Genomic DNA, 25,025 nt, shown 5'->3' on the forward strand with positions numbered 1-25,025 from the left:
TCGCACTATTGGGGTTTGTATCTCAAGAGGAACGAGAAAGTAATGATGTTTTACATCTGAGTGAATGTCATGGAAGAACAAATGTCTCTAAATTGCTTTCCAAATATTTAAAATAATGGTAAAGTGAACCCACATAGGAGGAAAAAGAAGAAAAAAATTAATTCTGCATTTAGCCATTAACTGAATTGAATCACTGCAATCTGAAACTAGTCTTCAGTTTTGCGCCTTCTTGGGTGTAAGTAGCTTTGACAATGTCCAACCTTGATTCTTAGTCAGTGTATTAAACAGGGGTTGAATGAACCCCATCTTTCCAGTTTGTTGCTTCTAATTCCCATTTTCAAAAATAATCTCTTCCTATGAATAGAAGATCACCTTTCCTGCCTTTCCCCTCCACCATCCCCCTGCCCAGCACCACCACCAACATTAATGTTAATTTTAAAATGCTCAGATTGAAATAATCGAAGTTTTTCAGTTGCTGGAAATGATGGATTATAATAATCAGCTAAGCTTTTTAAAGCATGTGTATTAAAGGGAGAAAAAGATATGTCTTGGATTCTACCCACTCCAGGAATCAGCAAAGAGAGAATTCTCTCAGTTAAAACAAGGAAATTTCATCCCACCCTTGGGGTAGTACTTCTGCTCTGTTGATGACAATGAACATCAAATTGATTGGCTTCCCATGCCCTGACAATCATCAGTTATGCCAAAGGTACTGGGTACCTTCCCAATGCGTGCAGTGATCTGAAAGAAATGTAAGGTGACAGCCTTTTCCTCACCTCACCCCCAAAGTCCCATCTCAGGAAGGTGACGGGCAGGACGTATTTTTTTACAGTGTGCTTACTCCCCACTCTCTTCAATGGGAAAGAGATTTTGAAGATATTATTTGCTTTGAATGAGTTGATCCCATGGAACATAAGATATTTCCATTTGTCATCTATTGTGTAGCACCGGGAACTATACTCAATGTTTTGTAATAACCTATAAGGGAAAAGAATCTGAAAGAGAATAGATACAGGTGTATATATCTGAATCACTTCGCTGTACACCTGAAATTAACACAACATTGTAAATCAAGTATACCCCAGTAAAAAATAAAATAAGTAGATTCATAATGCTAAGTAATGTGAAGGCTATCAGAGTAGAAGAACTTGCCTGATGGGGTTTAAAATGTTTACATATTTGAAGATAATAATTCTCACTTATTGCACATATATAGTATCCAAATGTCTGAAAATATAGTGCCAGAGATATAGAAAGGCTAAAGGAATTGAAAGTTTAATAGGGTAACGCTCTCTATTCTGAGAGGGTCAAATTTTCTTCTAACATTGGAGTTCCTACAAAAGAATCCTATTCAGACCGGGAAGATTTTTTTTAACTTCACATAGGCAATTATTTCCATCTTAACCTTGGATAGAGAAAGTTGGGCTAATAGTTCAATGTGCTTGGAATTATGCCTGTGACTTTTTTTTTACCACCTTGTGAATTTTCTTCTTGAAAGCTCAGTTGAACTTCTTAATTCAAAAAATAAGAATTGGCTCATGCTCCTTGCTCCCAGTAATCACCAGGGCACCACTCTCGTTGAAGATGTGTTAAGGACATACCTGCCTGTGTTCCTGCTAGAATTTAAATAGTCCCAGTCTGCTTCCTCAAAATCTGCAATGTAGGCAGGCTGTATATGAGATGTATGGTTCTCAACTGGGGGTGATTTGCCCCCTCAGGAGACATTTCGGAGCGTCTGGTGATATTTTTAATTGCCATGACTAGAGGCAGGTACCACTGGCACCTATTAGCTAGAAGCCAGGGATGCTATTAAATATCCTGCAACACACAGAACAGACCCAGCAACAAAGAATTTTTCTGGGCCAGATGTCAATAGTGCTGAGGTTGAGAAATCCCACCTTAGGTGTTGGCAGGTGTATCTAAAGGGCATTTTGAAAACTGAAAGTCATAGACCAGATATACCAATTAAATGGTACTGCTTCACCTGTGGATAAACACAGACCTCTGGAAATTTTTCAAGTTTCTAAGCTAGAGTTTTGTTATTTAATAGCTCCATTAACACTTGTACTTGTTTCGTCATAAACAACTAGGCAATGGCGACGCTATTTCAGTGTAATGTGGCCTGAAAGACAAGCGTCAGACGTGAACAGAACCTTGCCCATGAATTATTAAAATCCCGGGAAATGGAGAAGGTGCATTATTCCCTGTAAAGTAGCTCTGTGTGTGTCCGTGCTCATGAGTGTCTGACTCTTTGCTGCCATGAGACTCTACAGACTCTCATGGACTGTAACCTGCCAGGCTCTTCTGTCCATGTGATTCTGCAGGCAAGAATACTGGAGTGAGTTGCCATTTCCTATTCCAGGGTGTTTTTCCATCCCGGGGATCGAACCCGCATCTCTTTTGTCTTTTGCATCTTTAGCAACCTCACCACCTGGGAAGCCTAAATGATTTAAAAAAAAAAATTACATAGTTAGGATACAGTTTTGATGGCTATAAAAAATGCCAAAATAACAGTGGCTTAAATAAGGTAGAAGTGTATTTCCCTCTGCTATGGCAGCCAGAGTGTGAACCATCTGGGGCTGATGTGTTGGCCCCAGGGTACCCAGGCTTTTCCTATCTTGTTCTACCAGCCTTAGCATACAACTTCCATGTTACCATCCAGGGCAGCTGCTCAGTCTCCCATCATCATGTCCACAATCTGAACAGCAGGAAGGGAAGAAGGAAGTCCAGGGCACGGCCCTCGTTTTAAGGGTATTACCTAAAGGTTGTGCATATCACTTCTGCTCATCCCACTGTCCAGAACCTGGTCACATGGCTATGTCTAGCTGTTAGGGAGACTGACAGTGTTTTTTGGTCAGCAGACATGTGCCCAGCAAGACCTCAGGGGTTCCTTGATTGAGGAAGAAGAAAAGCATGCAGGTAGGCGGCCACTAGCAGCCTCTGCCTCAAATGTCTTGTCTGTGGTTAATTTAAGGTCAAGGAGTCCAAAGACTGTTTAATAATTCCAGATGGCCTTTGGTCGGGACAGAGGGCACAGACTCTGATGATGTCCACAATGGTTTGTTATTTCACTCTATTACGTTAATCCTAAATCACTCTTAGGGCATTTCTAGCTCAGAAGCTGATCCACCTGGGTTCAGATCTTAGTTCAAGCTTCCTTCCACTCTCTGTGCCTGGATTTCCTCCTTTGTAAATTGTTGATGGTAATAATATGTAACTCATAGGCTTATTCATCTTCTCGGGTGGCGCTAGTGGTAAAGAATCTACCTGCCAGTGCAGGAGACATAAGAGAGTCGAATTCCATCCCTGGGTTGGGAAGATCCCCTGGAGGAAGGGATCACTCCAATCTTCGTGACTGGAGGTTTCCATGGACAGAGGAGCCTGGTGGGCTACAGTCCTTAAGGTCGCAAAGGATCAGACATGACTGAACTGACTTAGCACTTACAGGGTTGTGGTGAAGATTAGTGAAGTCATACACATGAGGCAGTCAAAACAGTGCCCACCAACGTGACCTATTAAGAGCTCTAAACATTGTTATCACTGTGGGGGACTCCTGTACTGATTTCTTATCCAATGATTTGAGCCTTAACTTACCAAACACATTCATGTCTGTTGATTTCATTTGGTTTTGAAATCCTGATAAAGATTTGTTGCTTTGATCTAATTTTGAGTTGTAGCTCCCACCCCCAATAAAGTTATCAAAACGTGGGGTTTGATTTGAAATAAAAATAAAGCTAAATCAGGATTGACGTGAGCTTGAGCCAACTCATGAACCAGTGGATTGCCAGCACTTTTTGTCCAAGTCAAGTTGGTAGACAAGCTAGAAATTCAGGCTAGACAACTGATGTTCCAGTTGCTTTTTTTTTTTTTATTAATTTTTACTGGAGTATAGTTGCTTTGATCCAGCTGCTTTGTCAACTGCCTGTTGATTTCTCTACAGATATGAGATTTCTGCTTTGACCCAACAAATTTCATTAAACTCAATTCTTTCTTTACTCCTCAGTAAAGGAATTTAAGAAGCCATAGTGAAAACACTGCAGCTCAAAAGATCTACACATGGAAGTAATTGTTATCCTTTCCACAGTATTTCAGATTTCATTATCTTAGAGAAGATATCCTTCCCTGAATTCTGAACAGGTCACTAAAACTAAGGTTAGAACATTTTTAAAGCTGCAAATGTACATACCTACCTGTGGGTGTATTAGAGAAAATCCTGTGTGGGTGATCATATAGTTTGGCCCCCAAACCATAAATATTCTTTGTTAGGTCATTTCTTTTTACTAGTATAAATTTTGAAAGTAGGTTGATATTTTAACCTCTCCATGAAATGAGGGAATTGCACATTATATATATATTGTATAGGGGATACAGGGTATATTTTCTGTAGGCTGTAACATATTCTGATGTGAATATGAAGTTAGTGGGACAGCCATATTCCAGTAAACAAACGTTTGTCTCGATTTTCTTCTCAAAGTCCCTTTGTTTCTTACAACAGAAGATTTAATGGAAGACTTCCCTGGTGGCTCAGTGGTAAAGAATTCACCTGCCAATACAGGAGATGTGGGTTTGATCCCTGGACCAGGAAAATCTCACAGTCCTTGAAGCAACTAAGCCCACGCACCACAAACTGTCGAGCTTTTGTCTAGAGTCCGGGAGCTGCAACAACTATTGAGCCCACAGGCTACAAATACTGACGCCCAAGCGCCCTAGCGCGCATGCTCCACGACAAGAAAAGCCACCGCGCTGAGAAGGCCAGGCGCCACAACTAGCGAAAAGCCCATGCAGCAGCAAAGACCCAGCACAACCAAAACTAAATGATCGTTTAGAATGTAATGGATGATTCTACCTCCATTTATTCTCAAACTCAGTGAAGGAGAATGATGGTGACTAATTATAGCAATACTTAACTGTTCTAGCCACCAAATGATAAAGAAAACAGTTTCACACCATCACATGGAAATGGATGTTATTTAGACTGACCCATATCAAAACATTTCCTAGGCTGGCTAAAGCTTTAAGTATTCAGATAGCATGTGGGTTTAACAGCCCTACAGTGAGACTTTCCAGAATAAATCATTTGCATTTCTGCTACAGGAGCTTGGATCTCTTAAAGATCAATATATTGCAGTATAAGGCTTAAAAAATTATTCAGGACTGAAAGAAACTAGCCCTAGAAGAAAGCTCTCACTCTTTTTCTTTTTAAAATAAACAAATACGGGAAACAGAAAAGCATAGAAGGAACACGTGCGAATGCAGGCTGCTGGCATTCCTGGTGGACAAGCTCCAGAGAAAAGGGGGACAATAACTTTTCCTGGGGTGCAGCATTTGTTGGCGGGACGGGGAGAGGGCGGTTTCAGAAAGCTCGTGTGGGCCGCGAATCTCTTAAAGTTCAGGGACTTCACAAACCTCTCTTTGGCCAACTTGAAAGAAGCCTAAGACTCATGTGAGTGACCAGGTGAACAGTTGTAACTTGATAGGAAGATAATCCTCCGGCTATTATTATATCCAAGCGGTAGATGGAATGACTGTAAAGGTCAAATGTGAAGCTTTCTGCAATAATTTTACCTAAAGGCAAAGAGTTTACCTTTAAGAGCAGGATCTGTACTTTGTTCTGTGGGGTCTCTATTATTTAGTACAGAGATAATAACCTGGCACATTCTCTCATATATGGGTTGTTTGTGGGAGACTCTTCAAGACCTCTAATTTTCATTTTGAAACATATAACGGTTCCATTGATTAATAATTATTGCAAATGTGGTCCAAGAATTGTGTGACTCAGGGCTACTACCCCTAAAAGACCAAAATTCTTAATAAAACATAACTGGGTACCTGCCTTTGACCTTGCTTCTGACTTGGCACGTCCCTTGGGAGGATGGCCTTTGTATGTGTGGCTTGGTTTAGTATCTGTGAAAGGGGGACAGTACCTACCACAGTAGCTGTTGGGAGGAGCCCATGATACAATTTATTTCAAGTACTTCACAGAGAGTGCCCAATGCATTAACTGTCAGTAGTAAGTTTTATTATTGCTGCTGCCATATTTCTTGCACAGGTGTTAAGGGGTACAGGGAGACATGATATTAAATGTTCAGAGTTGGTTAGAAATTCAACTTGAAAGTGATGAAATAAATACCTCCGCCATCCTTCTCCCCACCTCCGGTTTACTATTCCCTGCTCCTGACCATACCCTCTCCTCCCCGACTTCCCCCTTCTCTGCCACTCAACCAGTGTTACCACTTCCATGGGCATCCCTCCAGAGATATTGTTTGCACAGACAAGTGAAAACCTATCTGTGTATCTGCATGTATCCATATTTATTTTTGGAACGTTTATTCTTAAGCAGCCCTCCGCTTCAAAGAATAAAGAATCTCCTTTCAAGCCGATCATTGAAACTGCGAAATGAAGTAAGAGGCTCTTCCCTCCATGGTTGCAGATGGCAAGTTTTCAACCCTGTGGAATTAAATTGTTGCATCCTTTTTGATTTAACAAGATAAAGAAGACATTGGCTGTAGAGGACCCTTTTGAATGGACAGACACTGAGACCCAGGGAATGGTTCACATTGGAGTTTATTGCTACATTGAGCAGGTCATTTTATCTGCATATAGTGTGTGCTGTGCTTAGTCGCTCAGTCGTGTCCAACTCTTTGTGACCCTGTGGACTGTAGACTGTAGCCTGCCAGGTTCCTTTGTCCATAGGGATTCTCCAGGAAAGACTGCTGGAATGGGTTACCATACCCTCATCCAGGGGATTTTCCCAACCCAGGGATCGAACCCAGGTCTCCCGCATCCCAGGCTGATTCTTTACCATCTGAGCCACCAGGGAAGCCCATCTGCATATACAGACATGGTCATTTCACCACGTGGGCCAAATGTACAGGTGCCCAGGATCAACAACCAAGTCTCTCTTACATATTTTTATATGCTTTGTTGGCTGACAGGTTCCAAATTCAATTGAAGGGGACTTAGAAGCCTTAGTTGAGGAGCCACTGGTATAATTCATCCCACTCTAGCTGATCAGGAAGAGCAAAGAATTTCAGAAAAATGACAGTTGCTCTCACTTCCCTTCTTATAAGTTCCCTTTGCCCCCCTACACAGGAGCCTAATCAAATCGGATTTAGCTCTTCCACATTCTGTCACTTAGGGCAAAATGATTAGCTTTGGGACTTCTCTGGTGGCCCAGTGGTTAAGAATCCTCCTTCCAATGCAGGGACTCAGGTTGGATCCCTGGTTGGGGAACTAAGATCTCACATGCCACAGGGCAACTGAGCCAGCACGCCGCAACTCCTGAGCCCACGTGCCTCAACTAGAGAGCCCCCGTGCCGCAGCTGAGACCCGACTCAGCCGAAAATAAACAGACGAAAAAGAAAAGGTTAAAAAGGCATACTTCTGACGGTCCTGGTGCCTAAGTACTGTGGTTAATATTATCTATAAATAATGCAGTGAGGGAAACAGACTCAGTCACTCTCCGTAAGCAGCTGATGGTGATTCTAACTGTGTGGTTAAAAGGCTTAGTCTACGTTTCAGAGTTTGCTATTAATATTTTGGCTAAACCTTCACTTTGGAAGAGGAAATAGGTTCCGTTGGAGACTCATTTCTTACCCATGGTCCCCCGTCAGACCAGTATTTGGGCCTTGGTGTTATTCAGTGCTCTGTTCTGCTGAAGATGTTACTGGTTTCCGTAATGGTAGAAATAGTTCTGTGAATTGGGTCTTGACTGGTAAAGAGCTTTTCCACTGGCCTTTATGGGTGTTTGGTATGGGTGTGCTTTTTCAATGAGAAATGTGGATCTCCAGGACTTTCACCTGACACTGTCTCCTGTGAGATGAGATTGTGACCACATTTTCAGCTCCAACAACAAACAGGACCTTGAGGCAAATGATACGCAAGAAAAGCAGGCATGCACTGTTGAAATTGGAATATGGCAGTGTTCCAGCACGCGGAGCATTTGTGTGTTCCCATATTAATATTAAATGCAAGACTCTTTGTTCTTGCAGCATTAAGGTTACAAATGTGCACGTGCCAAAATTGGGAAGGAGCAGAAAATAAGATTCTCATGGTGACATCTGTTCTCCACCATGTACATGTTCTGTAGTACAGTGTGTGGTTGGAAGACTGATTAGATATGCAGAGCCTTTGGTATGTAGTGTGATTAAGAACCTGAACTTCAGCCTGTTGGGGAGGCAGAGGGATGAGGTGAGGAGGGCAGTGAGCCAACACTGGTTCACTCTCAGTCCAGATTTTACTGTCGGATTCTAGGCAGGCAATTAGCCGGCCCACACCTCATGTTCTCTGTAATTTAGAAGCAGTAATCTGAGCTTTCTTTCTAGTTCACCTGGTTCCCAGAAGGTGGGGCCAAGATTCTGCGGAGGCTGTCTCCAAAGGATGTTGAATCTCTGTCATCATATTGGGTTGGCCAATAAGTTCGTTTGGGTTTTTCCATAAGATGCAGCAGGAAAAACCCAAGCAAACGTTTTTGGCCAATCCAATAGTTTGAGGTGGTGACTTTCTGTCATGGGTTAGGACGTGGCGCCACGCTGGACGGGCGAGGGCTTCTCAGGCTTATCTGTTTGCAGGTGCTTTACATTAATTGACACATGTCATGCCCATTTTCTCTCTTTTGCCTGTAATTGGTGAAATTTTAATCAAATCAACCGATATTTATTTATTGTCTATTGTATTTAAGATCAGTGTCAGAAGAGAGGCTAGGAAGAGATGCTTTCAAAAAGGACCAAGTCGGAATATATGAGAAAAAATACATACCAACCTACAGTAATAGAAGGCACATAAGTAAAATATAGTTCATTTCCAGTATGGAGTAGGGTTGTGTCTCCAGGTTGCCAAATTTATTATTTGATTTTTCTCAATTTTCATTTGTAACTGAAATAATGTGTTGATATTTTTGTGTTTAATTTGTTTACTTTTCAATTGGAAAAGTGAAATGAAAGGAAAATATCCTTTTTTTTTTTAGATTTCTCCTCTTGCTCAGCTACTTTGGAGTTGTATTACTGAATATTTTCTGTTCCTTAACATATCCTTAGGCTACTGGATGTTTACATTTTGGATTTGTGAGCTGAAAATCCTCTTCTCGCTCTATCCTTAAATGATTAAATAGAAGGGGTTTCAAGTTTTCATTTAGTTATTAGGTTGGTGCAAATGTAATTGCAGTTTCAAATCGTGAATTTTAAATCATTATATTGATAACTAGACTCAAACACATCTTTACTAATCAAAATAGGAACCATTACAATAAACACGTTTTTGCCAACCAGAAATAAGTTTGCTTATTCCTGTAGCATAAAAATCCGCGCTTTGGGATTCAACCAACTCTTGGAAAGTATTTTCTTTTCTTTCCTTTATTTATTTATTTATTTTTACTATTTCATTAACACTTTAAATTCACAAAGAGTATATGCTTAGCTGTATTCAGCTTTTTGAAATGAAGATTTTAAAAGTGCACAAATCTTTTAAGGATGCAGTGAATACTGCACAATGTATTAACCAACTAGACAACCTGGAGGGTGGTGTAATATGTATTTAGGAGCCAAGCCCTGGAATTGGAGGGAATCCCCACCATTTAGTACTGAACAGAGAATTGGTTGCTGACAGGCTCGACCCTCGACTTCAGACTTGAGAGACAAACTGAGGGGGGCTGTGAGTGCATAAAACCACTGAATTCAGGGCAAGCGGTAACAGGAGTGGCCAGAGTCAGTTTGCATTGTGGGGCCAGTCTGAAGTGAGCTGGGGTGGCCGGAGGCTGGAAATGTTGCAACTGAAGTCCAGGATCCATAAACGGTGAGCAGCCATCTTCTAAACATTGCTGGGTTCCAACCCCTAAGATGATTTTCCCAAACAAGGGGAAAGCGTTTTCTGGTTGTGGTTGTAGAGGCATTTTCTTGCTGGTTGTGGAAGCATTTTCCCTGCAAAACTTGTCGAGGTGCTCGAAGAAATGGCTGTCGGTTGGCAAGAGGCCAGGTGAGTACGGCGGACAAGGCAGAGCTTGGTAGTGCAGTGTGTTCACTTTTAGAAGCGCTGGTTGTGCGACGTGCCGTTGGGCATTGTTGTGAAGAGGAACCGGGCCCTTTCTGTTGACCAATACTGGCTGCAGGCGTTGCAGTTTTTGGTGCATCTCATTGATTTGTTGAGCATGCTTCTTAGATGTAATGGTTTCGCCGGGATTCAGAAAGCTGTAGTGGATCAGATTGGCAGCAGATCACCAAACAGTGGCCATGAATTTTTTGCTGCAAGTTTGGCTTTGGGAAGTGCTTTGGAGCTTCTTCTCAGTCCAGCCACTGAGCTGGTCATCGCCAGCTGACTTAAAAAATCCGCTTTTCATCATACATCACAATCTGATCAATTAATGGTTTGTTGCTGTCATGTAGAGTAAGAGAAGAACAACACTTCAAACCAGGGATTTTTTTGGCCAGCTCATGAGGCACCCATTTATCGAGGTTTCTCACCCTCCCCATTTGTTCAAATGCCAAATGACTATAGAATGGTCAATGCTGAGTTCTTCTCGTGTAGTTGTAATAGGACCGTCAAAGCTGATTGGTCGTTATCAACTTCCGGTGGCCCACCACCACGCTCCTCATGTCAAGGCTCCCGTCTCTTGTAAAACTTCTGGAACCGCCACTGCACTGTATGTGTGTTAGCAGCTCCTGTGCCAAATGCATTGTTGATGTTGTGAGTTGTCTTCACTGCTTTATGACCCATTTTAATTTGAATAAGAAAATCACTCAAATTCACTTTTTGTGTAATGTTATTTTCCTAGTTTAAAATAAATATAAAATAAACAGCAAGTAAAATTAATTAGCAAAATAACATAAAATGAGAGATATGCAATAAAATGATGTATAACAGAACCATATTTATTTAAGAATGTATTCTAATATCAAACCGCAAATTTCAACAATGCAAAGCCACAATTACTTTTGCACCAACCTAAGTTGGATTAAAGCTCAACATTCAGAAAACTAAGACCGTGGCGTCTAGTCCCATCACTTCATGGGAAATCGATGGGGGAACAGTGGAAACAGTGTCAGACTTTATTTTTTGGGGGCTCCAAAATCACTGCAGATGGTGATTGCAGCCAGGAAATATAAAGATGCTTACTCCTTGGAAGGAAAGTTATGACCAACCTAGATAGCATATTAAAAAGCAGAGATATTACTTTACCAACAAAGGTCCGTCTTGTCAAGGCTTTGGTTTTCCTGTGGTCATGTATGGATGTGAGAGTTGGACTGTGAAGCAAGCTGAGCACTGAAGAATTGATGCTTTTGAACTGTGGTGATAGAGAAAACTCATGAGAGTCCCTTGGACTGCAAGGACATCCATCCAGTCCATTCTAAAGGAGACCAGTCCTGGGTGTTCGTTGGAAGGACAGATGCTGAGGCTGAAACTCCAATACTTTGGCCACCTCATATGAAGAGTTGACTCATTGGAAAAGACCCTGATGCTGGGAGGGATTGGGGGCAGGAGGAGAAGGGGATGACAGAGGGTGAGATGGCTGGATGGCATCACCGACTCGATGCACATGAGTTTGGGTGAACTCCAAGAGTTAGTGATGGACAGGGAGGCCTGGCGTGCTGCGATTCACGGGGTCTCAAAGAGTCGGACACAACTGAGCGACTCAACTGAACTGATCTGAATTATATTAATAATAGTAATGCCCTAACTTTCAAATGGGCTTCCCTGGTGGCTCCACTGGTAAAGAATCTGCCTACAATGTGGGAGACCTCGGTTCAATCCCTGGATTGAGACGATCCCCTGGAGAAGGGAACAGCTACCCATTCCAGTATTCTAGCCTGGAGAATTTCGTAAACTTTATAGTGCATGGGGTCGCAAAGATACAAGTTCAATTCTTCAGATACCTTATGGATAAAATATGTGTTTGGCAGAGGATTAAATTTACATTATAGACCTTCCACGCTGTGGCTGTATTCTGTTCTTTAACAGGGATGTTTGTGTCTAAGGCAGCTGGATAAAGTTGTACTTTCATCTGAAACCATAAAATGCAGTGACACTTGCCATCTAGGAATGAGAAAAATTAAATACATGACTTTGGCTTCCTTAGAACCCACTAAGTCAAGGTCATCAGCTATCAGCCTTTTTCTGCTTTGAAACAGAGATTAAAGATCCTTCACAAAAACAGGGTGATGCCTGATGAACATGCCGAATGTTAACGTGCAGTATAAGGGAAGCCAGGGCACGTACTTTCCCAGACTGGGGGTCCTGGGTTCAGATCGTAGCTCCGCCTCTTAACCAGCTGTGTGAGAATGGGCTGATGTCTTAAGTGTCCTGAGCTTTGTTTTTTTTTTTTTTTTTTCATCCATACAGTGAGGATATGGCTTCCCAGGTGGTGCTAGTGGTAAAGACCCCACCTGCTAAATGCAGGAGACATAGAGATAAGGGTTCAGTTTCTGGGTTGGGAAGATCCCTTAGAGGAGGGCATGGCAACCCACTCCAGTATTCTTGCCTGGAGAATCCTATGGACAGAGGAACCTGGTGGGCTACGGTCCATAGGATCGCAAAGAGTTGGACATGACTGAAGTGACTGAACGTGCATCTCACACAATGAGGGTAACAGTGAGAACAACCTTAACATGTTGTCTTGAGGATTAAATGATATAATGTAAATAAAAGACTTACCTATAGTGCCTGGAAGAACATAAATGCTATGTGTTTGGTGTGCTCGGTTGCTCAGTTGTGTCTGACTCTTTGCAACCCCATGGACTGTAGCCTGCCAGGCTCCTCTGTCCGTGAAATTTTTCAGGCAAGAAATATTGGAGTGGGTTGCCATTTTCTATTCCAGGAGATCTGCCCAACTCAGGGATCAAACCCTTATTTCTTGGATCTCCCGCATTGGCAGGTGGATTCTTTACCACTGCTCCACCTGCGAAGCCCAACATAAATGCTAAGTAAATCTTAACTACTCATATTTATAGTTCCTCTTGCGTGCATGCATAGGCGCTCAGTCGCTTCAGTCGTGTCTGTCTCTTTGTGACCCCATGGACTGTAGCCCACTAGGCTCCTCTGTCCATGGAATTCTCCAGGCAAGAACACTGGAGTGGCTGCTATGCCCTCCTCCAGGGGATCTTCCCAACCCAGGGATCGAACCTGTATCTCTCTGCCTCCTGCATTGGCAGGTGGGTTCTTTACCATGCCACCACCAGTTCCTCTTTCAGCTGCATCTAAATCCACAGCTCTTTCCCTCATTAAAGACAGGCCATGAATAAATTATTGACAATGATATTATTGTGGAGATAGCCTGTTTTACTTATTTAAAAATAAAATGTTTGCCAACACACTGTCAATGCTGCCAATCATTTTGACGTACTTTCAAAGGAAAATGCTATCAACAGAGGTACTTCCCAATCCCATATTGGTAAGCCCTACCTGAAGAAGAAGAATTAAAGAAACCAACGAACAGAAATCTTCATCACATAAAAACATATAACTTTGCTGAATCAAATAGTATTTCTGGTCTAGGAGAAAAATATTTGTGATGAATGTTGCTTTCAAATGTTAAATCTACCGTCATCTAACACAAATTGTATAACGTGCTAAAACTCAAGGTCAAGAGAGGCAAACTGAAGAGGTATATTTTCTGTTAATACAGAATTCAATAGCTTGGGAGCAGAGAGAAAAGAAGACTGAAAATTTGAAACTGGATGTGGTCACGCAAGAATACTGCAGTGCCTGGAAACTGATAAGGGCTTTAAGGAAATTTAGAAATCTTTAAAGGAATGGATGATATGATCAAGGCTTGTCCATAAGAAAAGAGAACGAGAATAATCGAGACGACCAGCGGATTCCAGTCTCAGTGAAGGGAACGACAGAATACCTAGGGGCTTACTTGAATAGTATTTGGAAATGACTGTGACTGCGGTTTAAAAAGAAACATTAAATATCTTTAAAATGCTCTGTAGGCATGATACGTAGCGCATCATACAGTATTAGCAGTAAATGAACACGCTTCTTGGCCTTTTGGCTACAATCACACGTAGAAGTAAATGAACATTAAAGTCTTTAGTATTTTAGAACTTATTTTAGGAAGTCTAAAATATTTAGAATTTTCACATTTTAGAGTATTTTAGAAAGTTTAAATTTTTTAACAATGTTGATCTGCCTTTAGTTTATTCATTCTCTCCTTTATTCAAGAAATAAATGTGGAACACTGAGCTCAGCAATATATAAGGAGGAAAAGTGATGATTCTCCCATTTGCCCTAGCAATGGTAATGCCCTCAAGATGTTCTCATTTGTGGCCATACTTTATGATAATCTGTAGAAGAAAACTCTTTTGGATATAAAGATTCACCTTCACCTAATATAGTCATGGGGTAGCACCACACTTGAATGCCTGTTCCTTTTCTAAGAAAAGTGGAAAGAATAGTCAATGGAGGGTCTTATTCTGGGGCCAGTGAAAGCTGGCCTGAAAGGATTTAATTAAAATCTACATAATTGGTGCTCAGGTTTTTGATGTCCAGCAACCCATCAGCAGTAAAGATGTAGAAGGACAGCCAGGAGGAATCAGGCAAGAGTAGGAAGGTGGGGGCTCCACATTTCACCAGTCTCTGTCTGTCTAGGGCCTGGGGTTAGTATTTGGGTTGCCCCAACAAACCCCCCTTTAAATGTATGCTGTCCTGATGCTTCTTCTTGATGGCTGGTGAATTTAGGAAAACTTAAATTGGAACAAATCGAGATTGTAGCAGATAGATTTGTCTGTGGCGAAATAAATCGGAATCCTTGAATTTTCTTCACTGATGTTGTATAATTGTGTAACGTAACGAGTGGTTGTGGGGTTGGGCTTTGGAGCCATATAGACTTGGGTTTGGGCTAGGCTGTCACCAGCTGGGAGAACTTGAATTCATTGTTCAACCTCCCTGAGCCTGATACTTCTTTTTTGGTAAAATGGGAATGGTAACAATAGTATCTCACCATAGTGTTGTTATAAGTTCCTATATAATATGTGTACATGCATAGTATAGTACCTGGCACAGTGGTAAATCCTCCATACATGAAGCCTATGGCTTTAATTATGCATTATCTTCTGAATGGGCCTTTTTTTCCATTGGAGTATCATTGCTCTACAATGTTGTGTTGATTTCTGCAGTACGACAAAGTGAATCAGCCATATGTATACATATATCCCCTCCCTTTGGGACCTCCCTTCCACCCCCACCCTATCCCTCTAGGTCACCACAGACCACTGAGCTGAGCAGCCTATGCTATATAGCAGGTTCTAATATACTTTTAAGAAACTCTGATGCTGGTTTGCATAATGAAGATAAGCTGCCCAAATAGGATGAGTCTCATTGACCAGAATCATGTTTTAGGGCTACACCCTACCAGCCGTGGAAGCTGGGAAGGGGAAATGCATGTTTTTGTTTTTGTTTTTTAAACAAGGCATGTTGCTCCCCTAAAGAAAAAAATTGTAGCTCTGTTAGCTGTTGAGTAAGCAATGAGCAGTGTCTGCCACAAAGACACGAGAATGACTGCTCCCAGGCCTGATGGTTTTCTAACAAAGGTTTGTGAATGTTCTCAACATTGGGACATTCTGAGGGCATTTGCTAAGACTTCAAATCTTATCATCATCATTAAGAAGAGAAGTACCCACTGGTCTGTGTAACTGGAAAGAATAATAACCAGAGCCCCTTGGCTGTCACTCCTGTATCAATATTGTGAGTTTGCTTCCATGTCGCAGTGTAAAATTTGGTTGCCATTTAGTTCACCTGTTATGATGTTGGGGGTATGATGGTCTCATTTATTCAGTAAGCATTTATGGAGTGTCCACTGATCTTGGAAATACAAGTAGAGGAAATATGTAGAAGCAACATCCAAATTCCTACAAATTTCTAATGGATTGATTAATAAGGTGAGGTTATATAGCGATGAGGGCTTCTGAACTGAACTGCAGTTTGAAATGAGCCCCCCAAAAAGATCAAGACCATGAACTCTTTTATACCTAAAAATCTCTGCCCGGTATTTTTAATCAAGCACAGATTGACTCTTGCTAAATTCTGCTAGCTTAGCTATTCCTTGATCTGACATCTCGACCAGTGGAAAATCCCTTAATTTGGAAAAGTATTTGGAATCATCTTTAAAGGGAAATCTGGTTGCACCAAGGCCTGCAGAGAGGTGGTTGTAGGGAACCTAATAGATCTGTTCGGTTCAGTTCAGTCGCTCAGTCGTGTCTGACTCTTTGCGACCCCATGGGCTGCAGCACACCAGGCTTCCCTGTCCCTCACCACCTCCTGGAGTTTGCTCACACTCATGTCCACCGAGCTCGTGATGCCATCCAACCATCTCATCCTCTGTCGTCCCCTTCTCCTGCCTTCAGTCTTTCCCAGCATCAGGGTCTTTTCCAATGAGTCGGTTCTTCGCATCAGGTGGCCAAAGTATTGGAGTTTCAGCTTCAGCATCAGTCCTTCCAATGAATATTCATGACTGATTTCCTTTAGGATTGACTGGTTTGATCTCCTTGCCATCGAAGGGACTCTCAAGAGTCTTCTCCAACAGCACAGTTCAAAAGCATCAATTCTTCGGCACTCAGCTTTCTTTATAGTCCAACTCTCACATCCATACATGACAACTGGAAAAACCATTGCTTTGACTCTGCGGACCTTTATTGGCAAAGTAATGTCTCTGCTTTTTAATATGCTGTCTAGGTTGGTCATAGCTTTTCTTCCAAGAAGAAGCATCTTTTAATTCCATGGCCGCAGTCACCGTCTGCAATGATTTGAGAGCCCCCCAAAATAAAGATCTGTTAGGACCTGCCAGATTACCCTAAGTTGCAGTGACACTTACAGGAAATTTGTAAAGGATTTAGAACTGCAAACACTTAGCAAAGACGCTACGTGTGCACATGGTGCAAGTCGCTTCAGTCGTGTCCAACTCTTGGTGACCCTATGGACCAAAGCCCTTCAAAGATATTGACCCCCAAAGAGCCCTAAAGCATGACTGGCTCTCCTTAATTCACAAGCAACCCTCAGAAGGCAGCAGCGTATCTTAAACCCATGAAACCAAAGGACAGAACCAGCAGGGAAAGGACTTAGCAGAAAAACCACGTGCCCTGCCTGGAAATGACCGGATAGGTTTTAACCTATAGAAGAGTATGGACTGTAAGTGCCAAGGGTTTCAGAAGTTCATTTGAGATATGCCTCGCAACTCTCCAGGCTTGATGATGAAAGAAAGACTCACAGTACCATCTGTCATCACGGAAAACCCAAGGGGCCCCAGAGCCTCTTCCACACTGAGCAGCTGATGCGGATTTAGTCAATCTGGACAGTTATTTATGCGTTGAGGTCACACTTTGGCCAATCTTTTGCTTACGACTTTAACCAAATAAAGCCTTCCCTCTCCACATGTCTCTTGCCAAAGTCAGGTCGAGAGATGGTTCTTTGAGAGGATTATTTTGGCAGGAGATACAGGGATCCTCTCACACAAACACAGTAACAAAGCCTGATGATACACCAGTCAGGGAGCTAAACGATGTTAAAGCTGAGAAGCAAACTAAAGTCCTTTCCTTTGCCCTTCTTGTTCTTTGAGAGGTTTTGTTTGTTTAACAAAAATTTTCCCCACATGTCAATGAAAGGCCCAAAGAGAAATAGTTTACCTCAGAGGGGCTTGGCTTTTAGAGTTTTCCCATTTGATCTTCCTCTTGTTCTTTCTTTGTTCTACTTCAAGACACACTGGTCTCTAACTTCTCCAGTATATTTTCGCTGGAAATATACCAGGCTGACACCTTCAAGAAGAGAGATTGACATATACACATCATACTGTGTAGCACAGGTTAGCACGTTACTCAGTGCTCCGTGGTGACCTAAGCGGGAAGGAAACCCAGGAAAGAGGGGATAAATGGATACATATGACTGATGCACTCTGCTGTGCAGCAGAAACTAACACAACATTGTAAAGCAACTGTATTCCAATTGAAGAAAGAGAGAGAGAGGTGGAAATAAACCCTAGTGTCTGTGAATTGCTAAATTACATATGTCCACTTGTAACCAAGAATTTAAACCCTGAGCCAAAACACAGGAGGAGAAAGAAAAAGCCCTTCCTTGTTTGTTGTAAACATTGTCTGTGATTCCATGTGGCTTGGAGGAGCTTCAGTGAGACCCAGGCTGGTCACTCCACTCTCAGAGTCACTAGCCAGGTACCTGAGCAGTTACTTCAGTCCTCTGGGCCTCGGTTTCCTTATACGTAAGAAGAGAGAATTGAACAAAATGACCCTTAAGGTTCCTCCCTGAGCCTTAGTTATGCTGGAAACCTTGATTCCCTTATTCAAACCTGTACATGTTGTGAGGTGCAGTGAGATGGAAGAGGCCCTGGAATTTTATGCTTCATTTCATCCTCCTGGAAATGAAGGAGTTGGATTCAAAGAAAGCTGAATCCCCTACTGGATCCAATGTTCTGTCACATAGAGTTTGATGAAGCTCCCTCCCAATCTGTACCAGATGGGTTTATCGCATGGAAATTTTTGGAGAAATACTTGATGGACCTGTACGCAAAATGAGACCTGTCCCCTCGGATCACTGGATCACAAGAGGCGAGTCTGGCATCCTATCTCTTGGCTGTTGAGCCTCATCATTATGAATGACGGTTCTCAGTTCACCACAAAGGGGAGGAGCTAAGAGCCTTATACTGGGACTGCTAAGATGGGGTGACTCTCCAAATACCCTCTTTCTATATTCTGAACCATACTATAAGAGAGAAAAGTGCTTGCTCCTGTGTACCTAGTTATTACTTCACTTAAAACAAAAATGTATTTAAGGAAGAGGGAAAGGTCCAAATGATATTCAAAGCGAATATTATGGGTGGAAAAGTAGGGAGAAAAACATCCACTCAGATAGTACCGAGTAGCCAGGAATTTATGGGAACAATTTATGGATATCTCAGGAACCAGAGTATAAGAAGATAAAGGGAAATCAAATGCTTTGTAGGAGACAGAGTCCTCTGAAACACTCTTAAAAGTATCAGTCCAGTTCAGTCCTTCTGTCCCTCAGTTGTGTCCAACTCTTTGCAGCCCCGTGGACTGCAGCACACCAGGCTTAATCATTAACTATTTTGCTATAAAGGAAATGAAGAAAATTATTCACAGCTTCTTAAAATAATGAAACAAATATTAAGGAATGTGGAAATAAGAGCAAATTTAAAAAAATAATATCTGTATTCCAAATTTTGCACCGATTACAAAGCAGTTAGTGTTAGGTAAATTTTTCTGTTATGTGTTATGCTTCAACTAAAAGTTTTTAGAAAGCAAATTTCTTAATTTAAAAAGGTTTTTTTTTTTTTTGAGGGGAACAGAAGATAATTACGGAGAAGGCACTGGCACCCCACTCCAGTACTCTTTTGCCTGGAAAATCCCATGGATGGAGGAGCCTGGTGGGCCGCAGTCCATGGGGTCGCTAAGAGTCGGACTCGACTGAGCGACTTCACTTTCACTTTCATGCATTAGAGAAGGAAATGGCAACCCACTCCAGTGTTCTTGCCTGGAGAATCCCAGAGACAGGGGAGCCTGGTGGGCTGCCGTCTATGGGGTTGCACAGAGTCAGACACGACTGAAGCAACTTAGCAGCAGCAGAAGCAGCAGAAGATAATTAAGATGGAAATATGCTCAGCTGGCTGTACACTTACTGCTGTTGACAGTGAATATGGAGAGTTCTTCACGGGATACAGGAATTTAGGAATACAACTTGTCAAAGGCAGACCTAACTTCCAAAGTCCTCAGTTAAAGAGTAATCATGGGAGGAGTTTCAATTAAGAGCATCCTAAGTGAAACCCAGCTGACAGTGGCTGAAACAAATAGTGGTTTACTTTCCTTATCTAAAGAGTAAGTCCAGAGTGGGTGGTTTCAGCTATTTATTCAGCTACTGGAAGATGCCATCCAGGACCCAGACATTTTTCATCTTTCCCTTTCTCCATACTTAACAGGTTGGCCTTCACCTGATCAGGCCTCATATGCCCAAAATGGCTGCCATAACCCCAGGCATTGTCTCTGTGTCCAAGGAAAGAAAAAGAAGGCGGCCAACACCAAGTATATCTTTCTCTTTATCAGGAAAGCAAAAGCCTTTTTATTGGTCATAACTTTAGCACATGACCCCCCTTAGCTGCCTCTACAGTGGGAATTAGACAGGGAGAGGAACGTTGAGAATGACTGTCGGGTTAACCAAAAAAGCAGTGTCTGCCAGAGAATGCATCTTGAAGAGAATAATCCTGTAGCTTGTTATTGGGAAGAAGTAAGGAGAGAGGCCCTCTGGGGATATGGGTCAGGACTGCAAACATTTCTAATAAAAATCATTAAATCGTGGTTTTGGGGTTAAGACACCATTCAGAAAGCAAGTAGCCTTATTTTTTACCCCGAATTGGCCATTAGCTTTAACTAACACTGTTTCCAAGCCTCAGTCTTTCACAGTATAAAATAAGAATAATGTTTATTCCCTGCCAAACTTGGGTCCTTTCATTCAGTCATTCCCTTCTTCAACAACTATCTACTTCCCACCTGCTATGTATCAGGTCTGTGCCTATGCCCAGGATGCATAAATAAATCCTCCAGAACCCCCTCCCTCAATGACTCACCTTCGAGAGGGGAAGCCAGAGAACATGATTAATGAGCACTGTCGCATGTCGAGCTCACTGGGTGCCCTGTGTTAAAAAGACATATAATATGTTAATAGAAGATATGTAGACATGATATAGCAGGTAAGGTGGTGCAATCCCGTGTCCAGGAAAAGTGCTTTGGGGCAGAGAAGGGAAGAGGACACATTGCCTGGGGAACTGGGAAGGGCTTGACCAAGGAGATGCTGTCTGAGACAGGACTTGATAATGAGCTGGAGTCGGTGTGCGGCAGAGGCGCCAGAGGCGGGGAGTCACTTCTGTTGGAGGCATAGTTGATTTGAAAGTGTTGAAGGCTCCAGAAGCAGGGAGATGGTTGGAGTCAGTGTGTGGACGATCTGAGGAGCCCTGTGCAGGAGGAGTTTGGCCTGGGGGAGCCACTGGGAGCTCAGGACGAGACATGACCTGCCTTGTGCCTCAGAAAGGTCATCTGGGAACCTCCAGGAGGGGCTGGTGGAATGGTACCCACGAGTCTGTTTCGGAGGCTTTGGCAGTGTTCCTGGTGAGCGATGATGACTCAGGTAAGCAGTAGCCAGGCCAGTTCATTTGGTTTCCGGAGGAGGAGACGATGGAGCACGGTACCTGTGACTGAATCAAGCCAAAAGATGCACACCCTAGCAGCACTTGCCACTTGCCCCACAGTGGTTTTCTTAACGTAGGGCTACAGTCTGTATCACTAATGCAAAGAAATTAGGCCTGCACATCCATTTTTATAAACATTTATCTATAGGGTTCACAATCTAAATAGTTTACAGTATTTTTGGTAACTTTTGGTCCTCAAGAGCTGCAGGCAGTGCTTGGATCTCTTCCAGAATGTGTCCTGGAGAGTTGGTGGCCCCAGCTGCTGGGCCTCCATGGTGCTGGAACCAGCCCTGCTTCCAGAAGGCAGACGGTGGTCCTAAGCATGGTCTTGCAAGGCGTCCGTCACCTTCAGCTGTCGCTCTCGAACCAGCTTTTGGTGACCGACTGGATGTGCTAAAAGACAGAGAGAGGGCGGGAAGAATCAAAACAGGTTCTGAGGTTTCTCTCACCGGGCAGGTGACACCATCCCCAGGAAACGTGGAAGAACGTGGCACCCCTTGGGCTCCATTTCAGCTCTGGGGAGAGAAGAGCAAGTCTGATTTCAGTACTTGTTTGGGCAAAGTTCTAATTCCCCTCTTGCCCCTGCACCTCCATCCCCAGCCTCACCCCAATCTGATTTCAAGGTCATGTTTGGGATGAGGCTGCGATGGCCTGCTTCTCTTGCTCCTGCGTGTGAAATGGCAACAGGTGGCCACAGCAAACACAGACAGCAAGGAGGGAGAGGAGCTGGTCCCTGGACAGGGCTTGGGGCCCAGGCCAGGGCGGGTGGGGGCGCTGACCAGGGCTGAACACCCCCACCCTGCCTCACCGTGCCTCCAGGCAGTCCTTCTGCTTCCCCACAGCACAGCCTTCGTGGCTCTAACCGTTTTCTAGACCAGTGGAGGCAGTTGGACTTTTCATGATGCTTCAACGTCTCAAGCATGTGACTGATACTTGAAAGAATTACTAAGAGACTTCTCTCCTTATAATTGCATCTGCTTGTTCGGTCTGTGACCCAATTAGTTCATTCTTCTTGGGAGTGTATTGGAAGACCCTGTACCCTCTTGATCTCTCCTTACAATTATTACTCCCATCCTCCTTTGAAGCCCTGTTGTGATTACACACTTCAAAGCTACTGAAATGCCCTCTCATGCCGTGTGTGGAAATGCTCACAGCTCGGACTCAAGGACAGTCATCCGAGAGTGGTTCTTGTCCTCACATATCAGAGCCCCATAGCTCCCTTTGCGCTTTTTTTCCTCCACAGCTCCACCTCTTGCCCTGCTGAGGTTTGTAGTCACACATTCCTACTCTAATAAGAAGACTCAATCTTGTCTCTGAGGCCCAAAAAGCTACATTTAACAAACACGGATCAATCAATACATGGGCCTTATCAGTGTTAGGATTACTGGCAGGTGCCTCCCAGCAAACATTTTTACAGTTTCACCATCAGTCCCCCGCCCCTTCCAAACATACATTCATATTTGCCTTCCTTCCTGAGATTACACTATCTGGCAAGTCTGAATTCAAATGAAATTTGATCCAGTTGACTCACCCAAATGCAGGTGGAAGCCTGTATTTGTATCTGGGAAGCAGTTTCACCAAACTGGGGGAAATCAGGTTCTTTGTTCTGATGTTTATCTCTGCCCGGTGGTCTGAATGTTTTCATCTGCTTGATTTTATGAAACGTTCCTTCCACCATTTAATTATGGCCGCGTGGTATCTGGTGGTATAAAGCACCACCGTGCTGTAGGAACAGTCACAGTAATTTACTGAGATGAAGGACAAGATACTGACTCAGTAAACTATATGTCTTGCTCTCCAGGGTGAGGCTGAAAGCTGTAGTGGGCCCATGAAAGTGTCCTCATGAAAGTGGCCCCTTCCCCCTTTTTGGTAACTCTGTCACCTCTCTCCTTATCTTACTGTTGAAGGAATGTTTATGTAATCCTTAAGTTTTGTGAGAAGCAATATGGACCTTCCCTGAGGGCTCATTGGTAAAGAATCCACGTGCAGTGCAGGAGAGGTGGGTTTGATCCCTGGGTCAGGAAGATCTCCTGGATAAGGAAATGGAAACCCACTCCAGTACTCTTGACTGGAGAATCCCATGGACAGAGGATAGATGAGAAAATAAAAGGTAACCCCATGGATGATGATGAGAAAATAAACCCTTTTTAAGATGTCAAAAGAAGGTATTGAGGTCCACACAGGTCATTCATGGCTCTGAATTACTTACAGATGACTTGTAGCTCTCATTTTCCCAAGCATCGTGAGACTTTTGGGGAATTTCTGGTTGTATACTCTTTCATGAGTGCGTTTTCCATGGAGTAGAGTCTGACTCCACTCAGGCTGCTGTAACAAAATACCATAGACTGGGTAGCTTATAAACAAAAAGATGTACTGCACACAGGCCTGGAGGCTGGAAGCCCTGGTAAGGGCCTTCTTCCAGGACACAGACTGCCTATGTCCTGCTGAGTCCTCATATAGCAAAGGGGGCAGGGAACCCTGTGGGGCCTCTTCTTTAAGGACACTAATCCCACTCGTAAGAATGCACCCTCATGACCTAATCACCTTCCAGGGATCCCACCTCTAAAAAACCACCACTTTGAACATTAGGGTTTCAATGTATCACTTTGGGGGGACTCACACATTCAGACCATAGCAAGCAGTACACAGTTGTCATCCTTGAGTCTGGGTACCACTGGTTCCTCATTAAGGATTTTGCACAACCCAGAACATAGGGCAAAACGTTTTGGGCATAAAGGACCATGAAAGTGTAATCCTTTCAAGAGATTGAACCCTCTGTTTTTACATCAGAATCTGAGCTTTGGCATTCTTGATTTACTGTCTGCTGGCAAGAGTCTGCAGGCTTCCCAGATGGCGCTAGTGGTAAAGAACTCACCTGCCAACGCAGGAGACGCGGGTTCAGTCTCTGGGTCGGGAAGATCCCCTGGAGGAGGAAATGGCAACCCACTCCAGTATTCTTCCCTGGAGAATCCTATGGACAGAGGAGGCTGGTGGGCTATAGTCCATGGAGTTGCAAAGATTTAGACATGACTGAAGTGACTCAGTACACACACACAGGCAAGAGTCTGCATTTCTGGAATTTTAACGTGCAACTCAACCGTTCACTCACTCAGCACCTTTTATAGAGTGCCTGCTGTATCTGGAGCAGAGTGCTATGCCATGCTGTCAACCTGCTGAAGGGCTGGGTCCACAGACCTTTAGTGAGGAAGGAGAGAAACCACGGGAGACTTGACTAAAACTGGGATCCATTTGCCACCACAGTTTTCAAGAATGGCCTTCTTAGAGGCAGGAGAGGAGCATGAAAACCAGAGGTTGCTTGCAGTTCACCAGCCACCTTCTTTAGAAGCAAACCTTGGCTTAAGTTGAATGTTGAACATTAACTTGAATGTTGACCAGGCAGAAACGTGTTTCCATCGCCTTGTTTTATTCCTCACACTGCTTTGTTCTTTTGGCCCAGAAACAGAAAAGATAGTCCTCGAGGCAGGAAACGGGTTGCCCTCCTGGAAATTCAACGACCAGCTCTTCCCCTGTGACGTGTGTGGGAAAGTATTTGGGCGGCAGCAGACGCTGTCCCGACACCTGTCTCTGCACACAGGTGAGTCGGGGCCTTCCCCCTCGCACCACTGGCTTCTTCATGATCAGGAATCTGTGTTTCTGAGCTTCCCTGGCGGTCCAGTGGTTAAGACTCCGTGCTTCCAGTCCTGGGGTGTAGGTTCGCTCCCTGGTCAGGGAACTAGGGTCCCACATGCCACTTGCTGTGGACAAAAAAAAAAAAATTTTTTTTTTTAATTAAACCAGGAAGTGGTATAAATGTTTTTATCCTGACCTTTTCAAG

The 25,025-nt window shown here is 43.2% G+C and overlaps 1 protein-coding gene across 8 annotated transcripts in view; it reads left to right on the forward strand.

Annotated features, from left to right (window-relative positions):
• ZNF827 (zinc finger protein 827) overlaps window positions 1-25,025 on the forward strand; it is a 190,585-nt gene that overhangs the window by 144,688 nt on the left and 20,872 nt on the right. For all 8 annotated transcript variants that reach the window (XM_070769035.1, XM_019977811.2, XM_070769037.1 and 5 more), the window contains exon 9: window positions 24,648-24,785. In XM_070769035.1, coding sequence (XP_070625136.1) covers window positions 24,648-24,785 — 138 coding nt within the window. The remainder of the gene's footprint in view (window positions 1-24,647; window positions 24,786-25,025) is intronic.

This window comes from Bos indicus, chromosome 17 (genome assembly GCF_029378745.1).
Source record: "Bos indicus isolate NIAB-ARS_2022 breed Sahiwal x Tharparkar chromosome 17, NIAB-ARS_B.indTharparkar_mat_pri_1.0, whole genome shotgun sequence".
NCBI classification, from domain to species: Eukaryota; Metazoa; Chordata; class Mammalia; order Artiodactyla; family Bovidae; genus Bos; species Bos indicus.